Here is a 10,891-nt window from a genome sequence, read left to right as displayed (position 1 = left end):
TAATGATTTAGATGATGGAATTGAGTGTAATATTTCCAAGTTTGCAGATGACACTAAACTTGGTGGCGGTGTGATCTGTGAGGAGGACACTAAGAAGCTGCAGGGTGACTTGGACAGGTTAGGCGATTGGGCAAATACATGGCAGATGCAATATAATGTGGATAAATGTGAGGTGATCCACTTTGGAGGCCAAAACACGAAGGCAGAATATTATCTGAATGGCGGAAGATTCGGAAAAGGGGAGGTGCAGCGAGACCTGGGTGTCATGGTTCATCAGTCATTGAAAGTTGGCATGCAGGTACAGCAGGCGGTGAAGAAGGCAAATGGTATGTTGGCCTTCATAGCAAGGGGATTTGAGTATAGGAGCTGGGAAGTCTTGCTGCAGTTGTACAGGGCCTTGGTGAGGCCCCACCTGGAATATTGTGTTCAGTTTTGGTCTCCTAATCTGAGGAAGGACGTTCTGGCTATTGAGGGAGTGCAGCGAAGGTTCACCAGACCGATTCCAGGGATGGCTGGACTGTCATATGAGGAGAGACTGGATCAACTGGGCCTTTATTCACTGGAGCTTAGAAGGATGAGAGGGGATCTCATCGAAACATATATGATTCTGACGGGATGGGTCAGGCTAGATGCGGGAAGAATGTTCCCGATGTTGGGGAAGTCCAGAACCAGGGGACGTAGTCTTAGGATAAGGGGCAGGCCATTTAGAACTGAGATGAGGAGAAACTTCTTCACTCGGAGAGTTGTTAACCTGTGGAATTCCCTGCCGCAGAAAGTTTTGATGCCAGTTCATTGGATATATTCAAGAGAGAGTTAGATATGGCCCTTATGGTTAAGGGGATCAAGGGGTATGGAGAGAAAGCAGGAAAGGGGTACTGAAGGAATGATCAGCCATGATCTTATTGCATGGCGGTACAGGCTCGAAGGGCCGAATGGCCTACTGCTGCACCTATTTTCTATGTTTCTATACGTCCGCATCCACATTGTGGAGCTACAAACTTTACAAGCTTACAGACATTACACAGTGTAAGCAAACCCCTACTGGAACAATTAGATCGCATCCCTACTGACATTACAGGTACAGCGTTCGAATACCTGAAACCTCGGGGCCAAGGCCATTCCGGATTTCGGGCATTTCCGAATTTCGGAATGTCTTTCGGACGTTCTGAATCCGGAAAGGCCTGTGCGAAGGTAAGGGGGGGGGGGGGGGTTAGCGGAGGAGGGTTGGCAGCGGGGCCTCGACGGACCGGGGGGTCGGCAGAGCAGAGAATTGGCGGAGCAGGGGGTCGGCAGAGTGGAGAGTCGGCGGCGGAGGGTATTGAAAAACCTCGTACACGCTGTAGGGATCGTGGATTCAGGGCCATCGTTGCAGAAAACTGTCTAAAACACACTGAAGAAATTCACTACCTTTCTGATACGAGCTCGCCTGCTCATCTCGATCTGAATGGAAGTTAAAGTCCCCCATTAAAACCACTCTGCCCTTACTACACGCTTGTCTAATCTCTGCATTTACATATTCTGCCGCTTCACAGCTGCTACCGGGGGAGGGTGGGGCGGCAATGCAAAACTCCCACTACGTTAACGGCGCTGTATAAATGTATAAATGTTGTTGACATTATCCTGATGGGATGCCAACCTTAAGCTAATGAAATGTGCCGGACACTTCCCCTTGACTCCACTACACCTGAATGACAGGCCTGACGAACAGCAGCAGACTGGAAGCAGGGCAGGCCAGGAAGAGGTGGGGAGAGGGGCGTTGCTATGTCAACAGTTAGGCCGCCAGTTACTCCCGTTTCAGGGAGAGGATGGGGAGAGCTGGCCCTGATTGGTCAGTTTTGCGGGGCGATGCGCGGCGTGCATGATGTGAGTGCGCGGGGTCAGCCGCGTTCACGCGCACGCCGGGAGTTAAAATGGTGGCGCGGGAACGCGCGCTACTAGCGAGGACGTCGACATGGCGGCGATAATATGGGGCCGAGCTGTTGGCCTGTTGTACGGGGCCGGACGGCAGGTGAGAGTAATGGGGCTGCCGACGGACGGCGCTGTGTGCGGAGAAAGCCCGGGGCCTGGGGACACACTGCAGGGTGCAGCCGCCCCCGAGGTCTGTGCTGAGTGAGCGCCTGTCTCCCTGGTGGGGGGAGGGGGGCAGGGGCTTCCTCTCAGGCCTCAGCGCCCCTGGGCCCGGGGGAAACAGCAGCCTGTGGCTCAGTGAAGCAGGTGGAGGACGGCGACAAACCTTTGGGGGCAGCTGGAACGGAGGAGGACGCTCCATAGCCCCTCACGGTTCAGTGCGAAAGGTCTTTGAGGTCAAAGAAGGTCCTGTACAAGGGTTGGTACTGTTCCTGCATTTCTCTTGTAGTTGTCCCGCTGTAAAGACTGTGACTTTGGGAGGAGCTCCTCAGCCACAGGGAGAAGACGATTGAGGGGGATTCCAGCGACGACTTTCCCAGTGGCTGATAACAAGGAGATTCCTCTGTAGTTGCCGCAGTCGAACTTGTCCCCTTTTTTTAAAGATGGTCACGATTTTTTAAAGATGCATCTCTGAGATCTCCAGGCATGCTCTCCTCCTTCCAGATGAGAGAGATGAGGTCATGCATTTGTGCCAATAGTGCTTCTCCGCCATACTTTAGTGCCTCAGCGGAAATACCACCAATGATGTCTCCGCAAGATCCTGCAAATCCCCTGGGAGGATAGATGCACCAACGTTGGTGTTCTTGACCAGGCCAACATCCCCCGCATCGAAGCACTGACTACACTCGACCAGTTCCATTGGGCAGGCCACATTGTCAGCATGTCCGACACAAGACTCCAAAAGCAAGCGCTCTACTCGGAACTCCTACATGGCAAGCGAGCCGCAGGCAAGTAGAGGAAACGTTTCAAGGACACCCTCAAAGCCTCCTTGATAAAGTGCAACATTCCCACCCACACTTAGGGCAGTTTCTGGCCAGTGACTCCCAAGTGGAGGAAGTGCATCCAGGAGGGCGCTGAGCACCTCGAGTCTCGTTGCCGAAAGCATGCAGAAAACAAGCGCAGGCAGCAGAAGGAGGCAAACCAGACTCCCCACCTACCCTTTCCTTCAACGACTGTCCCACCTGTGACAGAGACTGTAATTCCTGTATTGGACTGTTCAGCCATCTGAGAACTCATTTTCAGAGTGGAAGCAAGTCTTCCTCGGTTTTGAGGGAGTGCCCATGATGGTGGCTCAGTGGGTAGCACTCTTGCCTCTGAGTCAGAAGGTTGTAGGTTCAAGTCCCACTCCAGGGACTTGAGCACAGAAATCTAGGCTGACATTCCAGTGCAGTGCTGAGGGAGTGCTGCACTGTCGGATGAGACGTTAAACCGGGGCCCCATCTGCCCCCTCAGGTGGATGTAAAAGATCCCATGGCACTATTTCAAAGAAAAGCAGCGGGGATGGAGATATCCTCGGTGTCCTGGCCAATATTTATTCCTCAATCAACATCACTGAAACAAATTGTCTGGTCATTATCACACTGCTGTTTGTGGGAGCTTGCTGTGTGCATTTTGGCGGCCACATTTCCTATATTACAATAGTGACTACACTTCAAAAGTACTTAATTGGCTGTAAAGCGCTTTGGGACGTCCTGAGGTAATGAAAGGCGCTATATAAATTCATCTTTTGTAGACTCTTGGCACATAAAATTCTTGCCCTCATCTTCAAATCCCTCCCTGGTTTTGACCTTCCCTGTCTCTCTGATCTTGAGCTCAATGTCACTGTAAACACCCTCCTCTCCAACAGAGGCCTATTTATCATTCCCTGCTTCCTCCTTCAGCCAACTTGCTCTCTATCTCACCATCTCCACCTTGCCACCTGTGACTGCGCAACCTCTTGAGGCTCTCTTCTCTGCCTGACCTTTTAATTCCTACTGACCCTCTTTCTTTTCACTTCCCTGCTCTGTGTTCACTTGCTGTCTTCTTCCTGTAAAACTCTCTAAACTGTCTCGCTAGTGAGTGCTGTAGAAATGTAAGTTTAAAAATGTGTGTGACTGCATTTTCATCAAGGGCACTAAATTAACAACTTGTATTTATATAGCACCTTTAACATAGTAAAACGTCCCAAGGCACTTCACAGGAGTGTCATAAAACAAAATTTGACACTGAGCCACAAAGGAAGGTATTAGATGACCAAAAGCTTGGTCAAAGAGGTAGGTTTTAAGGTGCATCTTAAAGGAAGAAAGAGAGGCGAGTGGTTTTAGAGAGAGAATTCCAGAGCTTCGGGCCCAGGCAAATGAAGACACGGCCGCCAATGGTGGAGAGATTAAAATCGGGGCTACCCAAGGTGCCAGAATTGGAGGAGTGCAGATATCTCCTGGGGGGGGTGCGTTGTGGGGCTGGAGGTGATTACAGAGATAGGGAGGCGTGAGTTCATGGAGGCATTTGTAAACCAGGATGAGGATTTGAATTTGAGGCGTTGCTTAACCGGGAGCCAATGTAGGTCAGCGAGCACATGGATGGTGGGTGAGCAGGATTTGCTGCGAGTTAAGATACAGGCAGCCGAGTTTTGGATGACCTCAAATTTATATTGGGTAGAATGTGGGATGCCAGCCGTGAATGCGTTGGAATAGTCAAGGCCATCAGTAGCAACGGTTGAGGGTTTCAGCAACAAATGAGCTGAGGCGGGACATAGACGGGTGATGTTACGTTGGTGGAAATAGGCAGTCTTAGTTATGCCGTGGATATGTGTTCGGAATCTCATTTCAGGATCAAATATGACACCAAGGCTGCCCAACAGCTAGTTCAGCCTCAGACAGATGTTAGAGAGAGGGATGGAGTTTGTGGCGGGGACCGAAAACAATGGCTTCGGTTTTCCCAATATTTATTTGGAGGATATTTCTGCTCGTCTAGTACTAGATGTCGGACAAGCAGTCTGACAATTTAGAGACAGTGGAGAATGAAATAAATGGTGAGGTAGAGCTGGGTGTCGTCAGCGTTTCTTTCATGTTCCAATTCTGTTGCATTCTGTCAAAATCAGATCTAAGATTTACTGGGTGCTGGTGCCTGCTATCCATGGCAGTGGATTTATTTTGCATGGATGCTTTTCTCTAGGGTGCAGTTAACCCTTTTAATTGCTGTTTCCTGTTGTGTAGACACTACGGGCCCAAGTTTCCACACGATAAAAAACGGGCGCCCCTCCGAGCTGGGCGCCCGTTTTTCACGCCGAAAACGGCGCCGGAAAAAAAACGCGCGATTCTGGAGCGCCCTGCAGCTCCATGTCTGCTTGGCGCGGAGCCTACCACTCGCGCCGATTTTGTAAGTGGGAGGGGGCGGGTACCATTTAAATTATTTTTTTTCCTGCCGGCAACCCTGCGCGTGCGCGTTGGAGCGTTCGCACACGCGTAGTGTGAAGGAAACATTGGCAGTCGGCCATTTTTGTAGTTCTTTGTAGCTGTTTAATTTTTGAATTTTCTTTACTAAAAGCACATTGCCATCAGCACTGAGGCTTCTTGCAGCAGTGAGAAGGCTGCAGAAAGCCTCAAAGTTGAGGCAGCCTCTCCTCCCCCCCCCCCCCCCCCCCAGTGGGAACGAACGGCTTCCTCCCCCCCCCCCCCCCCTTGCGGGAACGAGCGGCTACCTCCTCCTCTTCCCCCCCCCCCCCCCCCCCCTTGCGGGAACGAGCGGCTACCTCCTCCTCTTCCCCCCCCCCCCCCCCCTTGCGGGAACGAACGGCTGCCTCAATTCTCCCTGGCTGAAGCACTTTCACACAGGTAGGAAGATGGTTTATTTAATCTTTTCTTTGCTTATAAATGTTTATTCAGGTTGGATTTATTTGTATAATATTTGTATAAGTATAAAAAAGGATTTATTGTAGAATTTAATGACTTCCCTTCCCCCCCACCTCGTTCCGGATGCCTAATTTGTAACCTGCGCCTGATTTTTTTAATGTGTAGACAAGGTTTTTTCAGTTCTACAAAAATCTTCACTTGCTCCATTCTAAGTTAGTTTGGAGTACGTTTTCACTGTGGAAACTTTGAAATCAGGCGTCAGTGGCCGGACATGCACCCTTTTGAAGAAAAAATTCTGTTCCAAAGTGAAACTGTTCTAACTGACTAGAACTGCAGGAAAAAAAAAGTGGAGAATTGCGATTTCTAAGATAGTCCGTTCTCCACCAGTTGCTCCTAAAAGTCAGGCGCAAATCATGTGGAAACTTGGGCCCTTAATCTTTTCAGTCTTTTAGAATCATACAGCACAGAAGGAGGCTGTTATGTCCATAGAAAGAATTCATCTCTCTTTCCCCCAACTCTTCCCACAGCTCTGCAAATTTTTCCTTTTCAAATATATATCCAATTTGAGGATCACTGTGTGAAAATGAGAAAATATGCACATCAGACTAATGTACGAGGTCTCTCATAACTCTGAAATTAATTTGAACGGTCTTAATCCAAATTCCAATCAACGTGGCCCCACAGCACAAAACTTTCCCTCATTTGATACAAAATTAGTAATCTCATTTGGGCAATAGGTTGTGAGAATTTTGTTGTTTAAAAAAGATACAACTGCTGCAATAGAGGATGCTCTTGTATAAGAAATAGGAACAGGAGTAGGCCATACGGCCCCTCGAGCCTGCTCCGCCATTTAATACGATCATGGCTGATCTGATCATGGACTCGGGTCCACTTCCCTACCCGCTCCTCATAACCCCTTATTCCCTTATCGGTTAAGAAACTGTCTATCTCTGTCTTAAACATATTCAGTGACCCAGCTTCCACAGCTCTCTGAGGTAGCGAATTCCACAGATTTACAACCCTCTTGAGAGAAGAAATTTTTCCTCATCTCAGCTTTAAATGGGCTGCCCTTTATTCTAAGGTCATGCCCTCTAGTTCTAGTTCTCTGCATCCACCTTGCCAAGCCCCCTCATAATCTTATATGTTTCGATAAGATCACCTCAGTCTTCTGAATTCCAGTGAGTAGAGGTTCAACCTACTCAACCTTTCCTCATAAGTCAACCCTCTCATCTCTGGAATCAATCTAGTGAACCTTCTCTGAACTGCCTCCAAAGCAAGTATATCCTTTCGTAAATATGGAAACCAAAACTGCACGCAGTGTTCCAGGTGTGGCCTCACCAATACCCTGCATAACTAGCAAGAATTCCCTGCTATTATACTCCATCCCCTTTGCAATAAAGGCCTTCCTGATCACTTGCTTTCTGTGCAGAGGGGATTTTACTCACATCTAACCATGCTATGCTGGCCTGGGAGAATTTGAAATGGGAAGTGTTCTATTCCCAGCACTAGCTTCTCTCACTTTGATGTGTCATTAAAAACATTGAGGACCCCTGTGTATTTGACTGAGTGAGTATATCCACAAGAAGATCTCAAGCTGTTTACTCCGATGGTGATTCCCATCGGTTTAGTGTATGTTACGGTAGTGCGGTTTTATATATATATATATATATATATATATTTACAAATGCTTGTATTTTTCCCTTTTGCAGCTGTTGTCGCAAATTCCAGGAGGGAATGTGGGGCTGGTTCGGAATTACTACGTGAACTGGCGAATGTTGCGGGACGTGAAAAGGAGGAAAATGGCCTTCGAGTATGCGGATGAGAGGCGGAGACTTAATGCAATTCGGAAAAACACCATCCTGCCAAAGGAACTGCAGGTATGGACGGCCACAGCAGATGGTGGGTGCTGAGATGGGTATTATGAATTATGTTCCACTCTTGGTGTCAGCTGTGGCTCAGTGGGTAAGACGCTCGCCTCTGAGAAAGAAGGTTGTGGGTTCAAGTCCCACTCCAGGTACTTGAGCACATAATTTAGGCTGACACTCCAGTGCAGCGCTGAGGGAGTGCTACACTGTCTGAGGTGTCGTCTTTCGGATGAGACGTTAAACCGAGGCCTCAGGTGGACGTAAAAGATCCCATGGCACTATTTCGAATAAGAGCAGGGGAGTTATTCCTGGTGTACTGACCAATATTTATCCCTCAATCAACATAACAAAAACAGATCATCTGTCATTATCACATTGCTGTTTGTGGGAGCTTGCTGTGCACAAATTGACTACCGCGTTTCCCACATTACAATAGTGACTACACTCCAAAAGTACTTCATTGGCTGTAAAGCGCTTTGAGATGCCTGATGGTCGTAAAAGGCGATATATAAATGCAAGTCTTTCTTTGGGACTAAGATTCCCTTTGCTGGGGACTAGGAGTTTGCTCTGTGGGTGATTCACAGTGGCTGAAAACTGGAGGAGTGCTGACTGTTACAATCCATGTTCTCTGTCATCTGCCATTGAGTGGTGGGGGGTGGTGATGGGGGGGCGGGGCGCACGGCCCATTAAAAATATCGTGTTGTTTATCTATTTAAAAGCTGGCTGCCTAGGACCTCAGGAGTGTTGCCCAGGGAACATTGGTTACAATGTCATTAGTATTTAAAATTAAGGTGAGGCCAAGGGGGCATTTTATCATAACTAACTGAGCACACTAGGCCTATATTCTCTGGAGTTTCGAAGAATGAGAGATGATCTCATTGAAACATACAAAATTCTGACAGGGCTTGACAGGGTAGATGCAGGGAGGATGTTTGCCTCTGGCTGAGGAATCTAGAACCAGGGTCCACAATCTCAGAATAAAGGGGTCGTTCATTTAGGACTGAGATGAAGAGAAACTTCTTCACTCAGAGGGTGGTGAAATCTTTGGAATTCTCTACCCCAGAGGGCTGTGGAGGCTCAGTCTTTGAGTATATTCAAGACGGAGATCGATAGATTTTTGGATATTAAGGGAATTGAGGGATATGGGACAGTGCAGGAAAGTGGAGTTGAGGTAGAAGATCAGCCATGATCTCATTGGCGGAGCAGGCTCAAGGGGCTGAATGGCCTACTCCTTGCGCCTAATTCTTATGTTCTTATGTTAACACGGTGCCACATCAGAGTGGTATTCAGTGTTTATTACTGAGATTCAGTAAACCATGGATGAGTGAAACTTCCATTCTCGTGGTATGGGGTGCAAGGCTTCTAATTATTGCCCATCCCTAGTTACCTGAGTGGTGGTGGACCTTCTCCTTGAACCGCTGCAGTCCTGAGCTGATGTTGCTCCCATGACGGTGTTAGGTAGGGAGTTCCAGGATTCTGACCCAGAAGACGATGAAGCAACAGTGATATATGTTCAAATTGGGAAGGTGAATGACTTTGTTGCTCTTGTCCTCAGTACTAAGTTGGCAAGGATCGGGAGATGCTGTCAAAGGAAGCTTCACAGTTCAATAGGCTATTTGAACTGTGAAAATACCGAGCAGCCCATCATAGATTTTCTCTTTCCAAACTTGGATTGTTTCTGGTTACAGGACTATGAAAGAAAGACTTGCATTTATATAGTGCCTTTCACAACCACCAGACATCTCAAAGTGCTTTACAGCCAATGAAATACTTCTGGAATATAGTCACTGTTGTAATGTGGGAAACGCGGCAGCCAACTTGCGCACATAAACAGCAATGTGCTAATGACCAGATAATCTGTTTTTTGTTATATTAATTGAGGGATAAATATTGGCCAGGACACTGGCGATAGCTCTCCTCTTCTTCAAAATAGTGCCATGGGATCTTTGACGTCCGCGTGAGACAGCAGACGGGCCTCGGTTTAACATTTTCATCCGAAAGACGGCACCTCCAACAGTGCAGCAATCCCTCAGCTCAGCACTGCACTGGAGTGTCAGCCATGTGTCATGTCCCTGGAGTGGGACTTGAACCCGCAACCTTTGACTCGGGCGAGAGTGCAACGCTCTGAGACACAGCTGTACATACCACACAGCCTTTACACACGACATTGGACCCAAGTTTCAAGCCGCGCCTAGAACGGCACAGTCCCGACCTGGACGCCCGTTTTTCGCGCCACAAAGTGCGCCTAAAAAAACCCTCCAGATTCTCCACCTTCCTGCAAGTCTTCTGGCCCTTGGCGCAGCGCAGCACGAGCTGTAGGGGGCGGAGCCAGGTCCCTGCGCTGGAAACAGTGCCGGCACCCTCTGCACATGCGTGCTACAATGGGCGCGCAAGTGCAGCAGTTCCAGGCGCCCGAAACTGGGAGGGGCAAGAAGCACGCAGCCCTTCGCCCTGGCCCAATGGCCTCACTGGGGCTGCGTGAATAAGGCTCCTCCCACGGCCAGCTCCTGCTTCCTCCCGACCCGGTTCCCCTCCGCCTCCGACCCGACCCGCGCCCCCGACTCCCCTCTCCGGACCCGACCCGACTCCCACACCCCACCCCCCCCCCCCGGACTGGATCCGTCCTGACCTCCCTCTCCCTCCCCCCGAACCGACCTCCCTCCCACCCACCCCGCGACCCGACCCAACGCAACCTACCTGTAAATCTGGTGCTGGGGACGGGCCCTGCCTGAAGTCTCGGCCCGGCCCCGTTCAGCCTCCCGCCTCCTTCTCCTCCACCCAACCCCCCCAATCTCCTTCCTCCCCCACCCCTCAACCTCCTTTCCCCCCCCTCAACCTCCTTTCCCCCCCCTCAACCTCCTTTCCCCCCCCTCAACCTCCTTTCCCCCCCCTCAACCTCCTTTCCCCCCCCTCAACCTCCTTTCCCCCCCCTCAACCTCCTTTCCCCCCCCTCAACCTCCTTTCCCCCCCCTCAACCTCCTTTCCCCCCCCTCAACCTCCTTTCCCCCCCCCCTCAACCTCCTTTCCCCCCCCTCAACCTCCTTTCCCCCCCCTCAACCTCCTTTCCCCCCCCTCAACCTCCTTTTCCCCCCCTCAACCTCCTTTCCCCCCCCTCAACCTCCTTTCCCCCCCCTCAACCTCCTTTCCCCCCCCTCAACCTCCTTTCCCCCCCCTCAACCTCCTTTCCCCCCCCTCAACCTCCTTTCTCCCCCCTCAACCTCCTTTCCCCCCCCTCAACCTCCTTTCCCCCCCCTCAACCTCCTTTCCCCCCCCTCAACCTCCTTTCCC

General features: G+C 50.1%; 1 protein-coding gene across 1 annotated transcript in view; it reads left to right on the top strand.

Annotated features, from left to right (window-relative positions):
• Positions 1-1,857: 1,857 nt before the first annotated feature.
• Positions 1,858-10,891, top strand: part of mrps14 (mitochondrial ribosomal protein S14) — a 14,469-nt gene continuing 5,435 nt past the window's right edge. Inside the window, exons 1-2 of the mRNA XM_070886238.1 lie at positions 1,858-2,008; positions 7,448-7,615. Of these exons, the coding sequence (XP_070742339.1) occupies positions 1,952-2,008; positions 7,448-7,615 (225 nt within the window). The 5' untranslated portion in view covers positions 1,858-1,951. The remainder of the gene's footprint in view (positions 2,009-7,447; positions 7,616-10,891) is intronic.

Source organism: Pristiophorus japonicus, chromosome 8 (genome assembly GCF_044704955.1).
Source record: "Pristiophorus japonicus isolate sPriJap1 chromosome 8, sPriJap1.hap1, whole genome shotgun sequence".
In the NCBI taxonomy this organism is placed as follows: domain Eukaryota; kingdom Metazoa; phylum Chordata; class Chondrichthyes; family Pristiophoridae; genus Pristiophorus; species Pristiophorus japonicus.
Note: the sequence above shows the minus strand (reverse complement) of the source record. Positions and strands in the feature narration are given on the sequence as shown.